Below are 18078 nucleotides of genomic sequence, written 5' to 3'. Positions count from 1 at the left end.
TCTCGGCTCACTGCACCCTCCGCCTCCTGGGTTCAAGTGATTCTTCTGCCTCAGCCCCCCGAGTAGCTGGGGTTACAGGTGTGCGCCACCACGCCCTGCTAGATTTTGTATTTTTGGTAGAAATGGGTTTTCACCATGTTGGCCGGGCTGATCTTGGAACTCCCAACCTCAGGTGATCGCCCGCCTTGGCCTCCCAAAGTGCTGGGATATAGGCATGAGCCACCGCACCCAGCCTATTTTTAGCTTTAAAGATAAAAACTGTAACTGTCAAAACACAATTGGGAGACGTGGAGAAAGATGACTCTCTATTTTTAAATTTCTAAGTGCTTGCTGTTACAGTGTAATAGGATATTTACTTCTTTTGCCTATTTTGTGCCTGGTTGTGTACCGAGTGCAGCCTGGGCTCGCTTTTCATAGTGACGTGTCAATTCCCAGTAGGGAACCTGAGACTAGACGAGTATGGTCCCTGCATGAGGTCTCCTAGGTAGTAGCTGACCCTGCAACTACAACCCCAAGTGTGCTTTAACCTCTTTTTTGTTTTTTTTTTTTTTGGAGACAGGGTCTGTTGCCTAGGCTGGAGTGCAGTGGCATGATCTTGGCTCACTGATGCCTCTATCACCTAGGCTAAGTGATCCTCCCAGCTCAGCCTCCCGGGTGGCTGGGGCTACAGGTGTACAGCACCATGCCTGGCTAATGTTTGTATTTTTTGTACAGACGGGGTTTCACTATGTTGCCCAGGCTGGTCCGAAACTCCTGGACTCAAGCAGTCATCCCGCCTCAGCCTCCCAAAGTGCTGGGATTACAGGCGTGAGTCACTGCACCCAGCCTGCCATTTGTTTTTTAACAAGACAGTTGGTGTCATAGTAATTCAAATGCTGCATTTAAATTGTTTATTATTTTTCTTGCTATAAATGCTTTACTTGTTCCTCGAGGAAAAAAAGGAAAGCCTGTAAAGAAAAACAAGGATCCTATAGAGGCAGCAATTATTAATATTTAGCTGCACATCTTTCCAGACATGTTTCTGATTCTTTAAGAAGGCTCACACTATGTCTTATTTTGTAAACTTTTTTGTTTTTTAACAGTACATTATACATACGTTTCCATGGTGATGAATATAAGTTTGGTGCATGGTTTATGTTGAATGGATAAGGGCTTAGTGTGGAATCCATTCTGCATTGTTGGCCCTTCAGCAATTACTAGCTAGAAATTGGAAAAGTGTTTTATTCTCAGTAGCAATAAAGTCTCAGGCATGGCCTTAGTGGTGCAGGAACAGGGCATCTGAAGTGTGGCATGAGGTGACCTTGAAAGATGCAGGATGAGCTGTGCCAAGTGTGAAGACACACTTTGTTCTTGAGTGGGTAGACTTCGTTCATGAACTTGTGAAGTTTCTCCAAAGTAATACTAAAATTTAATATTATTTTTGTGAAAACGCTTCTCATGGGTGTGAAGATTGTATGCGTGCACACACATGGCTGGGTAAGGTGGTGCCAGTGTGCTTGCGGTGCGGACATCCTGATGAAGGCCGCCATCATGATGCTCAGTGTTGCAGGTGGGAGTGTGCCCCACTATGAGCCATGGGGACCCCCAAACCGCATAAGGGTGCTGTTGGTGTCAGGGCAGATAGCCTGGCATCCGTGGGGATTTTGCATGTTAACAGAGGTTGGCTGTCACAGTAACTGGAGGGCCTTTCTGTCATGAATGTGCTGCACACCTTGCGCTCCACGAGTAAGAGGACGGGCTTGGAGTGCTGCTCCCACGCCTGACCAGAGCGGAGTCCAGAGGGATGAAGGGCTTGAATGTTTTCAGTGGAGCAGCAGTATTAGAACACTCTTGAAGAGACGGTGCCTGTGGCCGTGAGCTGGAAGGGACTGCCTGACCCACACAGACCCCGAAGTCATGGGAGACAGGCACACGGCTGCAGTGAGACAGGAAGCCGAGCGTTGTACAGATACGGTGAGCCCAGTGGGCAGGCAGGTGATGAGCGGGGAGATGACAGGAAGCTGAGTGTTGTACATGTACGGTGAGTGCAGTGGGCAGGCGGGTGATAGAGCAGGGAGATGATTTGCCATTCTCAGTGTAAGTAAAGGGTTAAATAGCTCTTAAAAATCGAGAAGATATATAAAGACCCCCCCGCCTTACTTTTAAAAAGGAAGGGCCTGTGAATATCAACAGTCCATCCCAATTGGCCAAAAAGTATGAGAGGCCGCTCCAGCTCACTGGTCTGGAGAAGGAAGGACCAGTTTAATGCACGATGAGATCTCTCTTCTCATGCCCCGGACAGGTGAGACCCTAAGGGAACGAGCCTGCTCAGCCTGGCACTAGAAAAGGGGACGTCCTCATGTTGATGGGGACGTGGGATTGCTATCTAAGGATGTGTGTTGCAGCTTTGTCACGTGGCACAAAGCAGTCACTGGGGCACAGCCATCCACTGTATTGAGCAGCCAGGTGGAAAATGAGCTCATGTCGAGGGATTTCTGTAATACACTGCTTAGCGAGGATAGCAGAACGCAGAGAAGTAGGAAATGAGGCAGACGTTTTCCCCACACGGTTGTGCGTGAGGTGACAGTACACGAAACATCATGGAAGGACACACCCAGGTTCACCCGGAGCATCGTGGAACGATACGCCCAGGTTCACCCGGAGCATCGTGGAACGATACGCCCAGGTTCACACGGAGCATTGTGGAAGCTCGCACCCAGGTTGAAACAGAACTTCGTGGAAGCTCGCACCCAGGTTCACACGGAATGTCGTGGAAGCACCCACCCACCCAGGTTCACACTGACGTGGCTGCGGGGGTAGAGGGCAGGAGAGGCAGGCCACCGTCCCTGAAGCAGCCATGAAGTACACCTGTTAGGAAAAGTGTGCCCGTGAAAGTGCACACCGTCACACATAGGCAGCGGCACCTTCTTGTGAACTAAGGTGGGTGGAAATGCCATCCCTACCTTTTTTAATGGTTCTCAGGGTGATTGGAATCCAGGTGATTTTTTGTTTTGTTTTGTTTCTTATACTTTTATGTAATCAAATAATTTATGATGAGCATGTAGTAGTATAATCAAGAAAGAGTAGATTTTCATTTAAAGGCCATGAAAGTCGTCCTAGGTGGTGGTTTGCTGTTGATGAAGTTGTCCGTCCGTCTTTCATGTTGCTATTTCCCTTTATTACGTATTTAGTTCCTTTGTTTGTGTCTGGGTTCACGTCTTCACTTTCCGTTCTGTTCCCTGTGATTGTTTTTCTTTAATATTTAGGATCCTTTTAATTTGGAATTTTCTGAAAAAAAATTTGTTTTCATCTCTGTGAAAATCATGCTGTTGGCCGGGCGCGGTGGCTCAAGCCTGTAATCCCAGCACTTTGGGAGGCCAAGACGGGCGGATCACGAGGTCAGGAGATCGAGACCATCCTGGCTAACATGACGAAACCCCGTCTCTACTAAAAATACAAAAACTAGCCGGGCGAGGTGGCGGGCGCCTGTAGTCCCAGCTACTCCGGAGGCTGAGGCAGGAGAATGGTAAACCCGGGAGGCGGAGCTTGCAGTGAGCTGAGATCCGGCCACTGCACTCCAGCCCGGGCGACAGAGCGAGACTCTGTCTCAAAAAAAAAAAGAAAAAAAGAAAATCATGGTGTTAAAATTGTTTAATGTGAGCATTTTGGGGGGTTAGCATTTAGCATTTTACAGGCAGATGAGCCTCATGGGAAGGCAATAGACTGTGTGGTTTGTTCTGTGTCCCCAGTGATACAATCTTAAGGAAGCCATGTGTCCCTGCACTGGGGGTCTGTCTGTCCAGTGGGGTCACATCTACAAATCATAGTCTTAATTGAGCACCTATTGTGGGTCTGGTAGTGTACAGGGGTTAAAAAGATGAAAATGTCCATAATTGGCCGGGCGCGGTGGCTCAAGCCTGTAATCCCAGCACTTTGGGAGGCCGAGACGGGCGGATCACGAGGTCAGGAGATCGAGACCATCCTGGCTAACATGGTGAAACCCCGTCTCTACTAAAAATACAAAAACTAGCCAGGCGAGGTGGCGGGCGCCTGTAGTCCCAGCTACTCCGGAGGCTGAGGCAGGAGAATGGTAAACCCGGGAGGCGGAGCTTGCAGTGAGCTGAGATCCGGCCACTGCACTCCAGTCCGGGCGACAGAGCGAGACTCCGCCTCCACCTCAAAAAAAAAAAAAAAAGTCCATAATTACGTGAGAATGAGATGTCTCATGAGGGTTAACAAGCAAGTCTGTGAAATTATCAGTTCTGCCTGTTGGGCTCAGTGAAGTTTCAGAGAAGATAGATGCTGGAGGTACACCTGGAAGGACCGGGGGGGACATTTCCAAGTTGAGACTGGTGGGAGAAAAACGGGATGACATGTAGAAGGATGAGGTGGGACAGCGAAGAGTCTTCTGGAGGGGCCTCCTGTCAGCTGTCTGGAAGGCGGGAGAGCTAAGATTGGAGGGGCTGGCTGACAGCGGCCTTTGGGGCCCCACGAAGGCATGTTCCAAATAGGGGTAGACCTGGATGAGGGCGTGGACTCGCTGATCACCATCTGCATACTGTGGCCAGCCTGTTGTCACTGCATTTCCAGGTGACCGACCTAGCATCTGATATCTTTCGTTTACAGGCTTGTGAGTGGCAATTCCATTGAAGAGAAATTGTTGAAAAATGGAACTAAAGATTTGATCCGAGAAGTGGCTGCTCAGGGAAATGACTACTCCATGGCATTCTTAACTCAGGTACTCCTTATTCGATGAGAGTCCTTGAGGTGAGGCCCGCTGTGTGGCGCATGGAATGGCCTGGTGTTAGTCACACCAGCGAGGGGCTTAGGTCTCCAGCTCAGGTCAGATGCACACTTGGACCTTGTACTGGGGAGTAACACATGTCTCTGTGTTCAGCGAACCATCCAGGAGCTGTTTGAGGTTTATTCTCCCATGGATGATGCTGGCTTCCCGGTCAAAGCTGAGGAGTTTGTGGTGCTTTCTCAGGAACCTTCTGTCACGGAAACCATTGCACCCAAAATTGCGAGACCTTTCATAGAGGTGAGAATACACTGAATCTGGCTGGAGAGTCGCATGGTGGGAGCCGCCAGAACACTGCACCCTCCCCTGGGGCTCTGAGTGCTCAGGCCCCACTCTTCCCTGGCCTGAAGCCCTCTTCCCATCCCTGCTTTTGGAGCCTCCCCACTCCCTTCTTTCCGTCATGGGGATTTTGAATTGCAGATACAAGTGAGGGAAATGGGGCGAAGGTCGGACCACAGGCCTGTCACTGAAGCAGTTGCTGCCGTCTTCATCCGCACTTTCCCACAGTCTCAGCTCCTTCCCCTCCCATGGAAATCTATTCCTGCCTCCTCTGGAGGCTCTACCAGCACTGCCCCTGCTCCCCTCCAGCTGGCTGTGTTGGCTTCTCCCTGAGCAGAGCAGCCACCAGCCTGCACTCAGGTGCTAAGTGTAAGGTGCCGGTTGATTGTGAAGACTGAGTGTAAGAAGGAACACAGACTGTCACGTTGGTACTTTTGAATGTTGACTGCCTGTTGAAGTGACAATATTTTGGCTGTCGGGTTATGTCAGTATTTTACTGTTTTGGCGTGGGTACTAGAAGATAGAGGGCATGTTTGGGTCCTTTGATCTTTTTCCCTTTTGAGGGTGCTGCTGTGTGGACACATCACATACCTTTCACGGGGCCGCTGTTCCCTCCCCGTCCCCATGGCTGCCTGCCAAAGCCCTACAGCCTCACGTCCTGGAGATGGAGGCTTTTAGCTGCCTTTGTTCTCTGAGTCCTCTCCTCCTTCATGTGGCCCTGCCACTCCTCCAGAGCTTGTTCTGGGGCCCCCGTTTGTATGCCTCTTACCTTGGAAGGATTTGATATCCCTGTGCATCTTTTTTCCTGCCCTGTTTGACTACAGCTCATGACTGCATGGGCTTTTCTTTACGTTTTTCTTTTCTGTGAAAGTGTTAAAGACCAGGCCGGGCACACTGCACAGCCTCTCAGCACCTGTCCCTCGACACGCGAGATTGAGCCTCCCCAGCCTCATGGTGTCAGCCCCCTCCTTGCCTGTACTCAGCCTGTTCTCACCAACTCTGATGCTGTCTCCTCTTCCATTTCTAAACATTACTCAGTTACCAAATAAGTAAGAAATACTTGGGGTATGACTGTCTTAGTCCGTTTGTGTTGCTGTAAAGGAATACCTGAGACTGGGTGATTTATTTTAAAAAGGAGTTTATTTCACTCATGATTCTCATGGCAGCAGAGTTCAGGATTGAGCATCTGCCTGGTGAGGGCCTCAGACAGCTTCCATGGTGGCAGAAGGGGGAGGGGGAGCTGCATGTGCAGGCCACGCAGCACGAGAGGGAGCGAGGGGCAGACAGCAGGCTCCCTTTAATAGACTGACCCTCACAGGAGAAACAGGGCGAGACCCATTCCCCCAACCCCAGAGCATGTCTGTTCCTGAGGGATCCACCTATGACCCAAACCTTTGAGAATTGATAATGAAAAGCCAGTCTCCTGCCCTGCTCCCCACCCCCACCACCCATTTCTCACATTCTTCTGGAAACCGTCTGTGTGTCATTTCCTTACACAGAACTACCTTACAGATCGTTACCTATCGGGTGTCATTTCCTTACACAGAACTACCTTACAGATCGTTACCTATCGGGTGTCATTTCCTTACACAGAACTACCTTACAGATCGTTACCTATCGGGTGTCATTTCCTTACACAGAACTACCTTACAGATCGTTACCTATCGGGTGTCATTTCCTTACACAGAACTACCTTACAGATCGTTACCTATCAGGAGGTGTGGATCAACTTCATTCTGTTTTAAGGAGGTAATACATGCATGAAGTTGAAAAAGAAAAACAACACAAAATCAGAGCTGGGGCCAGGCGCGGTGGCTCAGGCCTGTAATCCCAGCACTTTGGGAAGCTGAGGCTAGAGGAGGGCTTGAGGCCAGAAGTTCAAGACTGGCATGGGCATTATAGTGGGACCCCATCTCTACAAGAAGGATTTTAAAAACTATGAGTGTGGTGGTGAGCACCTGTAGTCCCAGCTACTGGGGTGGCTGAGGCGGGAGGATCTCTTAAGCCCAAGAGATTGAGGCTACTGTGAGCTGTGATCGTGCCACTACACTCCAACCTGGGTGACAGAGTGACCCTGTCTCAAAGACAAAATATGCAAAGGACCTGACTCTGTGTGTCTCAAAGGAAAACATGTAAGTGGCCGATGTGTAGACGAAATAATGTCCAGCATCACTAATCATCAGGAAAATCAAATAAAAACCACATGAGGTACCAACTGGCACCTGTTAGGATGACTGTCATCAAAACGCAAAAGATAGCGAGTGTTGGTGAGGACACGGAGGAAAGGGACCTGTTGCACTCTGTTCCTGGGAACGTCATTGGCACAGCCACCATGGGAGACGGCAGGGAGCTTCCTCCAAAATGTAGAAATAGAGCTTCCACAGGATCCAGCAATCCCACTGCTGGGTGTCTATCCAAAGAGTTGAAATTAGCGCGTAGAAGAGGGGTCTGCACCCTCGTGTTCATCGCAGCACCGTCCCAGCAGCCAGGACACGGAATCCACCCAAGTGTCCATCAGAAGTCCGGGATTTTCCATGTTGGCTCTGTTGTTTCCCAGCAGCATAGTATTTCAACACATAGATTCTTCGGAAACATACTTGTTGATTGTTTTACTGTGTGTCAGGCACTGTTGTAAGCAGTGGGGATACAGGATCGAAAAAAAGACAAGAATTTCACCTTTCATGAAGCTTATATTCTAGTAAGGAGAGAGGCAGAAACCAAACCTAGTGAGTAAAGCATATGTAATTTGTTCACATGAGAAGTTGTGAAATGCTGAGTCCAGGGGAGAATGTTGTGGTCACCACAGTAGACAGGTCAGTGTGGCTGAAGGGGTGGGGAGGGTGTGACCAGGTGGGGCCTGACTGCAGGGAGCCCTTGGAAGGGTTTGAGTCAAGCTGTGGTGCAGGGTCTGGCATGACCTAAGAGAGTCGCTCTGACTCCTTTGTTGAGACTCAGTTGTAGCAAGGCAGGGGCATCCTGGGGCCCAGTTAAGAGTCCCAGAGCAGTAACACTGGTGAGCAAGGCTGGTGAGGAAAGCTGGGGGACCTGCCGGGGCAGCAGGGGGGTCTTTGGAGGGTAGAGCCAGCAGGACTCCCTGCAGTGGGTGTGTGAGGAGGGTGGCTGCTCCTCACTGGCTTGACCAGCCCCTGGGAACAGAAAGGTAGGTTAGCCTTGACCTTTTGCCAGCGGAGGCAGATCCACGTTAGCGTGATGTGCTCGTACCTGCTGCACAGGGCTGTGGCTGTAGGATTCTTCTATCATTGGCAACGCTCATCAGAGGATTTGTGCCTGAAAAATGGTTTTAAGAAAAGTCCTTGTTGACATACAAAAACATACAGCAAGTGTACGCATCACAAAGATTCCAGGTGGAGAAATGTTCCGTCAGTAGAAGCACCTAGTAGCTAGCATCTGGTGGAGGAGGAGGATGCGGCTGGCTCCTCAGAAGGCCGGTCCCCCATCGGTGCTGCCTCTTGTGAATTCTGACAGCATTCCCTGCCTCTGCACTTTCTATACATGGGGCGCTCTTCCTTCGGGTCTGCCTTCTTGTGCGCGGCAGTCGGTAACTCATTCTCATTGCTGTGTAGAGTTCTGTCTGAATATACCGCAGTTGATCAGATCTGCGGCTCGTGGATGTGATGGAGTGGTTAATTTGAATTGTGCTCCTGTGGATGTTTCTATTCTTGTCTTTGGTAAGCACGCATGTGCAATTCAGGCTGCATACGTTTGACTTCAGGAGATGCTGTGGCTGCGCCGGGGATGCTCCCGCCATGGGGTTGTTCTGGGTGGTGGTGTGGAGGCAAAATTGCTGGTCCTGTCACTGTAGCTGCAGGGCGGAACGTGGGATAGTCTCATTGTGGTTTAGTTTGTAGTTTTGCTGTTGATTGATGAGTCTGAGTGCCTCTTCATATATTTACTGGCGGTTTGAGTACTTTTTAAAGAAATGCCAAGGCTTTTCCCAATTTTTTTATTGGGTTTTTTTTTTTTTTTTTTTTTTAAACGGAGTCCCACTCATCATCCAGGCTGCAGTGCAGTGGTATGATCTTGGCTCGCTGCAACCTCTACCTCCCAGGTTGAAGTGATTCTCCAGCTCAGCCTCCCAAGTAGCTGGGATTACAGGTGCATGCACCACGCCTGGCTAATTTTTATATTTTTAGTAGAGATGGGGTTTCTCCATGTTGGCAAGACTGGTCTTGAACCTCTGACCTCAGGTGATCCACCTGCCTCGACCTCCCAAAGTGCTGTGATTACAGGCGTGAGCCACCACGCCTGGCCATTTCTCTCTGTTTCTTAATGACTTGTTGGAGTTCTTGATGTATCCCAGATAAAAGGCCTTTGTTTGATACACGTGACATATCTTTCCCATTCTGTGGCTTGCCTTTCTGAACGCTATATATTGAGGAGCAGAAGTTCGAGTTCTGACACCATCCAGGGGCCACGTCTGCTGTCTTATAGTGGGCGCTTTTTGTGCTCTGCTGAGGAGATTCTCTGCCCACCTGAAGGTTGCTGTGCGTCCTCTCTTTTCTTCTACATGTTGCGTTGTTTGATGTTTGCTACTTAGGTGCACCAGCTATCTGGCAATAAGTTCTGTGTATAGTGTCGAAGTGGTGTTATATAACTTTGCAGGTTTTACCAGATTGCCCTGGAAACAGATTGTATCAGTTTTTAATTTGTATCTTCTAACTAAAATCCATACCTCCACGTCAGATGTCTTTTGCCCACATCTGCAGGTAACTATCAGACGTGTGTTCCTAGCTGTTTCTGCAGCTGAACAGTGGCGTCTCCTCATTCTAACTTGCGTGTCTTGCACTGTGATAAAGCTGTCTTGTATGTTTATAGTCATCAATGCTACATTTCGTGGTGGACTTGCTCCTGCTGCCATACGTTGGGCTGTCCGTCTGCTGTCTGTTTCCTGGACAGAAGCCTCTGTCCTGCTGTGTCTGTCAGCTGAGGGCAGTGGTGTGCATCAGGTCTGAGATGGAGCCTCCTGGGCCTTTCTTGTTCTCGGAGCTTCCCTGGCCCTGGGTGCCCTGGCACGCTTTGCCTGCGTCAGTGCTCAGCTCTTCCATGGGGCCTGCCTGTCCAACTCAATAGTAAGGTTAGCAAGGCCCAGGAGATTTCCCGCTCATTTTCTGTATTCTCTAAGTGTGTTATCATTTTCACCTGTAAGAGGACCTCAGGGAAGGAGTGGTTGCCTTTATAGAGAGTGGGTGATTACAGTGTAGGCATCTCCGTTAACTTTACATAGGACGGCTCTTTTTCAAACTACCCTCATTTAAAAAGTCTGTCAAGGCAATCTAAACATAGACTTTCCTCAGGCCCTCAAGAGTATTGAGTATCTGGAGGAGGATGCCCAGAAGTCCGCAGAGGAGGGGGTGCCGGGACCACACACTGATGCTCTGTCCTCAGACTCTGAGAACATGCCATGTGATGAAGAGCCGTCCCAATTAGAGGAACTAGCTGACTTCATGGAGCAGGTTTGGGCATGTTTTCCTTTACAACTACATACTTTAAAAATTTGACCGTTCTATAAAATATTTATTGTTTACTGCAAGAAAAAATCACTTTTTTGATTCAAATGTTGGTGAATGGGTTGTATACGGAATTTGACTTTTATTAACTTGCTATTAACCCTATTCAAAAAATATACTTTTGGAACAGCTTACACCAATTGAAAAATACGCTTTAAATTACCTGGAATTATTCCATGCTTCCACTGAGCAAGAAAAAGCGAGAGACAGTGAGGTAAGAGAGTCAACTTTTGGTCAGTGAAAAAAATCGCAATATTTTCAGAGTTAAGTTTGATTTAAAGTAAATGTGACTTCATTAAATTAAAGTCACAAAAGCCAAAACCTACAAGTTTGGAAACGAACTTAAAATGAAGAGAGTCTCGAGAAGCCCGTAGGGACCATGGGGCTTGTTCACCCCTCGTAGGGACCGTGGAGCTTGGTTCCCCCCATAGGGATCATGGGGCTTGTTCTCCCCTCAATATCTTTGATTTGATTTGCAGCAGGCTGCTGCTTGCAGGGTGACACGTTGTGGGTCGGTGTGTATAGAGAACATGTGGCTCTGAGACAGCAGGGAGACCTGGAGCGGGGACTCGGGGGCTGCTCTGAGCTGCGTTCCTGATCCTGAAAGTTCCTGCTGCTCTCCCCATCAGGACGCAGTGATGACTGCAGTGAGGGCGTGGGAGTTCTGGAACCTGAAGACCCTGCAGGAGAGGGAGGCCCGGCTGCGGCTGGAGCAGGAGGAGGCGGAGCTGCTGACCTACACCCGAGAGGATGCCTACAGCATGGTACCTGGCCCGGGGCCCTCCTGCCCTCTTGCCCCCCTGCTGAGGGGCACTTGTTCAGCCATGTTTGGCTGTTCAAAGTCTGTGTACATTGACATGAGAAAATGCCCAGGAATTGTTACTTCTCATGTCAAAACAACCTCACTCATGTTCTAAAAACACCGTTTTCTTAAAAATTGACACTTGGAGATTGCAGTTAGATATTGACCAGCTCTGAGTAAAGCATTTATAAGTCTTGTTATAAATAGTCATGTCGATCAGACTTATTTGGAAGACTTAATAAGTATGAAGGTACATGATTTGTGGCTTACAGCATGACACTGAGACTTGGTAGAAATTAGAGCGTGCCGTGTTCCCTACAGGAGTATGTCTACGAAGATGTCGATGGGCAGGCAGAAGTCATGCCGGTGAGTGCTGCCCTCTCCCTTTGGGTCTGTGCGGGCAGCTTCCTGTGAGTTCCACATCTCATGGGCCCTCCCTTCTCCGTGCAGCTCTGGACCCCGCCCACCCCGCCACAGGACGACAGTGACATCTATCTCGACTCGGTCATGTGTCTCATGTATGAAGCCACTCCCATCCCGGAGGCTAAGCTGCCCCCCGTGTATGTGAGGAAGGAGCGGAAGCGACACAAAACAGACCCCTCAGGTACGCATCCCGAGGGCATCGCGTGACCTAGGCGGGCCCTGGCCTGCAGAGTCCCTGCATGTCAGACGCTTTCTGCTGTCTGCTGTCTGCTGTCTGCCTGTCTGCTGCAGGGCGAGTGCTCACACGCCCGTCCACTGCCTCTCAGGCCCTGTGCACAAGTTCTGTTGTTTCCAATGAGGAAACCTTCGTGTTTCCTTCTAATTGACCGTGAAGACCTGAGAGCAGGTCTGTCTTTGGCAGGTGCTTTCTGCGGCCTCTTTGCCCAGGCACCTCCAGACTTGCCCAACCTGTTTCCATTGTCTTTTGCCTGCCAATGTGGAATCTCCTGGTTTACTGTCTTGCTGAAGACAGCCCCTCTGTTCAGCTGCAGGCAGGAAGAAGAAGCAGCGTCACGGGGAGGCAGTCGTCCCTCCTCGGTCCCTGTTTGACCGAGCGACACCAGGCCTCCTGAAAATTCGCAGAGAGGGCAAGGAGCAGAAGAAGAATATTCTGCTGAAGCAGCAGGTGCCATTCGCCAAGCCCCTGCCAACTTTTGCCAAACCCACAGCCGAGCCTGGTCAAGACAACCCCGAGTGGCTCATCAGTGAGGACTGGGCGCTGCTGCAGGTAGGTGGGCGTGGTCTTTGTGCCAGCGGTCACGTGTGGTCATTTTTCTCCCTCACATCTGTGCTTCCAGCTCACTGTGATCACTTTGCGAGGAGTCTTTGGCAGGAGGGAAGACCTTCTGTCTTAGAGTGTATTCGCCTGTTTTACCCGAAACCTCGTTCTCTAGGCTGTAAAGCAGTTACTGGAGCTGCCTTTGAACCTCACAATCGTGTCACCTGCTCACACACCTAATTGGGATCTTGTCAGTGACGTCGTTAACTCCTGTAGCCGAATCTACCGCTCTTCCAAACAGTGCCGGAATCGCTACGAGAACGTCATCATTCCACGAGAGGAGGGGAAGGTAAGCACGGTCTTGTTTGTCCTCCAAGGAGAACACAGGCAGGTGTGGTGGCTGTGGCCTGCAGTATCGGCTCCAGTTCTGCTGTTCACTGACTGGGCTCCTTCATCCCTGTGGGTCTGCGGTGAAGTCCATCTCCTTGGGCTCCTGGTGGACCCAGCGAGGTCAGCTTCCTGCACTGTGCCTCGCCTACGGCATGAGCAGTGATGGAGGTGTTCACACTGTGCTTGGTGTTGGCAGCAGGCCTCATACCTGAGGTTTTATCTGATACCAACATTTGCACTGCCATTGTCATTTCTAAGATAGTGTGGGTGTCATCCGAATACTTGGCCGTATATATATGTATACATTTTCGCTTTGTAACCCAGGCTAGAGTGCAGTGGCACGATCTCAGCTCACTGCAAACTCCACCTCCCAGGTTCACACCATTCTCCTGCCTCAGCCTCCCGAGTAGCTGGGACTACAGGCTCCCGCCACCAGACCCGGCTAATTTTTTGTATTTTTAGTAGAGACGGGGTTTCACCGTGTTGGCCAGGATGGTCTTGATCTCCTGACCTTGTGATCCACCCGCCTCGGCCTCCCAAAGTGCTGAAAGATTACAGGCGTGAGCCACTGCACCTGGCCGATATATATACATTTTCAACAAGGTTTTGGATGAATGAAAAGACCTCTCACTGGATATCATGGCATACTTAAATGAGGGTGTCATCCAAATACTTGGTCATACATAGACAGACATTTTCAAGAAGGTTTTGGGTGAGTGAAAAGATAAGCTGTCTCGCTTTGTTTTGATCATAGCGTACTTAAAGAAAAGTCTGTTACTGGTACCTCTGCTATTCCGGTACTGAATGACTGGCTGGCTGCAATGGTTTGACAAACGTAATCTTCCCTGTTTCAGGGTTAACTATAAGTATTGCAAGTGTTTGTTTACATATAGTATAGTCAAATAATTGGTCTTTCATGTAAGAAGTCAGCTGTGTGGTTTGTAGCTTGACCCCGGAAGAGTCCAGGCAGCTTGGTCAGTAACATGTAGGTGTGCGTGTGGCGTGCCTTCCCTTGAACTGAGTAATCACTCTCTGTTGTGCATCTGGCTTTCTTCAGGCGGCTCCTTCTTGCTGCTTGCCTGCCTTTCTCGCCTCAGGACCGCATCCAGAGCCCCCACACCAGCAGCGTCTGCATGCTCCGCTGTGCCCACGTTACCGGTGTCCACACCCCTCGGGGGATGTGCTGTCCCACTTCCAGGGCACTTGCCGTGCTGGTGTGTGGGGACCACTGCCTTTCAGTTCACCTCGTGGAGCCCATCCAAACAGGAGCTGTGGGCACGTCTTCTTGCATGGGACAGGGTGGGGCAGATATAGTAGAGGCAGGCATCCAGTACTTTTACTATATTTACTTTTGTTTCTAATTTGTGAGAATTACATTTTCTCCATAATAGCGAGATCCATCCTCAGGATGTGAACATCACACTTAATTTATTTCTGTACCCACTCTTTCAGTCATCTCTCTTCATTTTTCTAAAAATACTTGTCTGAAAATAAAGCATTTTGTTGTTGTTGTTGAACGTAGAAAAGCAAGTTTTCTTCGTAATAGAGCCTGTGCACAGAAACGTAGAGTAAGATTCAGTCTTAACCTATATTTTAGGAATCAACAGAAACCTGAGACCTAGAATTTTCTCCAGGGCCTCTCATTCTGTATGTAGAGGCCATGACTCTTTGCATTAGAGGACCCCACGGTGACTTGTCGAGCTCCCTAAAGGGCATCCTGAGCCTCCGTGTCCCTCACGCCCTGTGGAAGCCCGTGATGGTGACAGTGGTCAGATGTGTGCGTGAGTGGGACAGCCCCACCTCTCAGAGCCTGCGGGACTCCGGCAAGCCATGTGGGACGGGGCATTCATGCCTGGTTAGAGCCTGCACAGGAGCTCTGTTACCAGACACACAGTCTTTCCGCCTGTGGCCTGGCTCAACCTAGCCATCTAGTGTCTTGTGTGATAGACCTGGTCTTACTCTTATGCACCCCTTCTCCCTCCTTCCCTTTGCTTACTCTTAGGGTGACAGATAGGAGGAGAATGCTTCCCGGTGTGGTGCGGTGTTCTGGGTGACAGGAGGAGAATGCGTCCCGGTGTGGTGCGGTGTTCTGGGAGAAGACTGCTGTGGCCTTGCATGTTGGTTTCTAGTTCTGGTTGTCCTTAGTGTTGCCTTCAGAATTTAGGGCATTCCTCTAGCAGTAGAGGACACGTGTGCAGACAGACATGTATGCTTGTACATGCGCAGACACACCTGTACCTGGGCCTGTGCTACTGTGTCATGTGAGAGTCTTGGTTTTCGCCTTGGCACACTCTCTTTGACCAGAGTTTAGAGGAGCATGGGGGAAGAGCCCTGGGCAAGGAAGGAGGTGCTTGAGCCCTGGTCTTGACTTGTCACTACCTCTGTAACCTTGCACAGAGAGCATTCCTGGGACGGCTGTTCACTTCACAGGATAAGGAGTTGCTTTGAAATTCTGCAGGATGCTAAGATGTCTTGGGAGCAAATAGCCCACAATTGAGTGGCCCGTTGTTTAGCTGTGCAATTTATGAAGGAAGGACTGCCAGGCATAAGCACTGCTAAAGACCCCCACGAATGTACTTTGAGACACCGTTGGGCATGCGCCAGCCTCACTGTCCACCATGGGCAGAGGACAGTGGTGTCCATGGCGGTCCACACTGCCCTTTGGTGTTACCGGGTGAAGGCTCACAGCCTGCTCCACACGGTTACCTGCCGTGTGACCTCAGGCACTTTGCACACCTATTTTGTTCCCTCTCCCTCTTTGGGTGATTATGGGGCTTATGTGAGAGAACACCTGGAAAGGGTTAGCGTGGACTGGGGAGTGTCATGTCATAGCAGTCGGTTGTGACAGCCACTTAATGCCGCTGCTGTTGGGTTATGCTTGGACTTGGAAAGAAGGCCCAGGAAAGGGAAGTTTGTGTTCAGCCATGGGGAGTTTAGTCTCAGATTCCCACCCAGTGAGGCCTGTGTTCCGCGCAGCCGTCTGTCCATGCTGCCTCATTTGGATGCACTCTCATCAATTTTGTTGCAGAGTAAAAACAACCGTCCTCTCCGTACGAGCCAGATCTATGCCCAGGATGAGAATGCCACACACACCCAGCTGTACACGAGCCACTTTGACTTAATGAAAATGACTGCGGGCAAGAGGAGCCCCCCAATCAAACCTCTGTATGTTTCCTGAGTGCTCATTTTGTGTTAATTATGACTGAGTAGATTGCGTGAAGCTTGGTTTTGATGTATTTTTAACATATGCTTCTTCAGATATTTCCTTTATTTAATACTGTCTCACCGTCTATACTGCAGGCTTGGCATGAATCCCTTTCAGAAGAACCCCAAGCACGCGTCTGTGTTGGCAGAAAGGTATTTCTCTAGTCGTGACACATTTGTTACTGTTTGGAAGGATTTCATTCCAGTGTCATCTGAGTTCAGCGAGTTCAGCAAATCGTTGTGCACTTGGTGTGTTCAGGCATCAGCTGGACATGGCAGTGCGCAGAACCTGCGGGAGAGACGGTGCTTCTCCTGCCCTGGGCTGGGGTGTGCATGGGGCGGCCCCTGCCCTGTCTCTGTGTTGCGGGGATTGTCCTTGCTGGCCCTCGGTGGGGCAAGACGCTGACGGACATGATGAGTGTGCCAGGGCCCCGTGGCCAACCACAAGGGGGGCTTTCTTCCTTGCACCCCACCTCTCAGGCACTGATTTTGTTAGCCATATCTTAAGCACACATCATGTTTAGGGGTGTGTGTACTTGCCCTGAAGTTCTACAGGGGAAAAGAGGAATGGATGAATGGATGGGTAGAGAAGTGGGTAGATGCAAGAAAGTAAATGGGGTAAGAATTGGATGGCAAAACCCCAGTGTGGAACCTTAGTGCCAGGCACATGGGTGTCTGCTGCGTTTCTGACTGTCCGACTCTTCCCATAAATGTTGGAAGTGCTGGGATGAAATGGTGTGCATCTGGTTTAGGCACTGTTGTCACACAGTGGCGGATTTGGGAGGCTTCCTTGTTCTGTGGCTCCCTTTCCACACAGTGGTGGAGCGATCTTTGTCAGAGGGAGTCGGCCCAGGGCCCATCTCCTCAAGCCCCCAGGACTCCCTCCTGCCCCTGCTCTGAGTCGCCTGGCCCTGGCTTTCAGCCCCTTGGTGCTCCCTGAGTGTGCTGGCAGCCGCGCCTCAGGCCTTCACTTAACCGCCCTCGTGAGATGTTTTCAGAGCATACTGTTGAGAATTGCAGCCCTGCCCTGCTGTTTTCCTTCATAGCAGTCAGTATACGTCTTCAGACCCACTGCACGTTTTACCTGTTTGTTTTCTGATGTGAGTACTATGATCGTTGGGACTCTAGTGTCTGGGAGCTCAGACCAGGCGTTTGATTTATGTTGTCGATTAAATGAAGAGTTAATTCACCCAACTAATATTTATGGACCTGCTGCGGGCCTGCACGGCGTGGAGCCTGGGCATTCCCAGGGCAGTGAGACAGGCTCAGTCCCGCCCTCCCTTTACCTCATGGAGGGCGTCCTCACAGAATGAATAGACAGTGATTTTCCTGAGTACAGTGCAGACACGTGAGGTGGGCTGTGCGTTTTGGGGGCTGCCACCAGTTACCCTGGGGATGTGTTCAGAGATACTTCTCCCGAAGCGTGGGAGAGCTCGGCCTCAAGGAAGAGGACTCAGCGCCAGGCCGAGGACAAGGTCCAGGTGGCTCGATCTCCTGCAGGGCACGTTGGGCACCTTGCTTTATGCCCTCGTCTCGTGGGCTGGGCTGGAGCTGCCCCAGCCCCTGGCAGCACAGGGTTTCTAGGGTACTTGGTACTTGTCCATCTTAAAATTTGCCTGTATGTTTTTAACCTTTGCATCTGTCTTTCAGTGGAATCAACTATGACAAGCCACTGCCTCCCATCCAGGTGGCGTCTCTCCGTGCAGAGCGAATCGCAAAAGAGAAAAAGGTCAGCACCCTGGGCCCTTCTGCTTGAGTGGGAAAATGTGGTGGCTGTGACTTCATCCAGGGGGTGTGCAGGCCAGGTCTGCCCCTCCAGTGGTTCCTCTTCCTTCCCTGCCCCTCAGGCTCTGGCTGATCAGCAGAAGGCACAGCAGCCGGCCGTGGCCCAGCC

The 18078-nt window shown here is 50.3% G+C and overlaps 1 protein-coding gene across 1 annotated transcript in view; it reads left to right on the top strand.

The window, feature by feature from the left end:
* Positions 1-18078, top strand: part of LOC105525454 (E1A-binding protein p400) — a 117650-nt gene that overhangs the window by 72442 nt on the left and 27130 nt on the right. Inside the window, exons 30-42 of the mRNA XM_011961086.1 lie at positions 4606-4717; positions 4877-5020; positions 10375-10533; positions 10718-10801; positions 11217-11351; positions 11711-11755; positions 11840-11993; positions 12358-12599; positions 12766-12939; positions 16009-16145; positions 16281-16337; positions 17835-17913; positions 18032-18078. Of these exons, the coding sequence (XP_011816476.1) occupies positions 4606-4717; positions 4877-5020; positions 10375-10533; positions 10718-10801; positions 11217-11351; positions 11711-11755; positions 11840-11993; positions 12358-12599; positions 12766-12939; positions 16009-16145; positions 16281-16337; positions 17835-17913; positions 18032-18078 (1569 nt within the window). The remainder of the gene's footprint in view (positions 1-4605; positions 4718-4876; positions 5021-10374; positions 10534-10717; positions 10802-11216; positions 11352-11710; positions 11756-11839; positions 11994-12357; positions 12600-12765; positions 12940-16008; positions 16146-16280; positions 16338-17834; positions 17914-18031) is intronic.

This window comes from Colobus angolensis, unplaced genomic scaffold (genome assembly GCF_000951035.1).
Source record: "Colobus angolensis palliatus isolate OR3802 unplaced genomic scaffold, Cang.pa_1.0 Scaffold115, whole genome shotgun sequence".
NCBI lineage: Eukaryota > Metazoa > Chordata > Mammalia > Primates > Cercopithecidae > Colobus > Colobus angolensis.
This window is presented reverse-complemented; position numbering and strand designations above follow the sequence as displayed.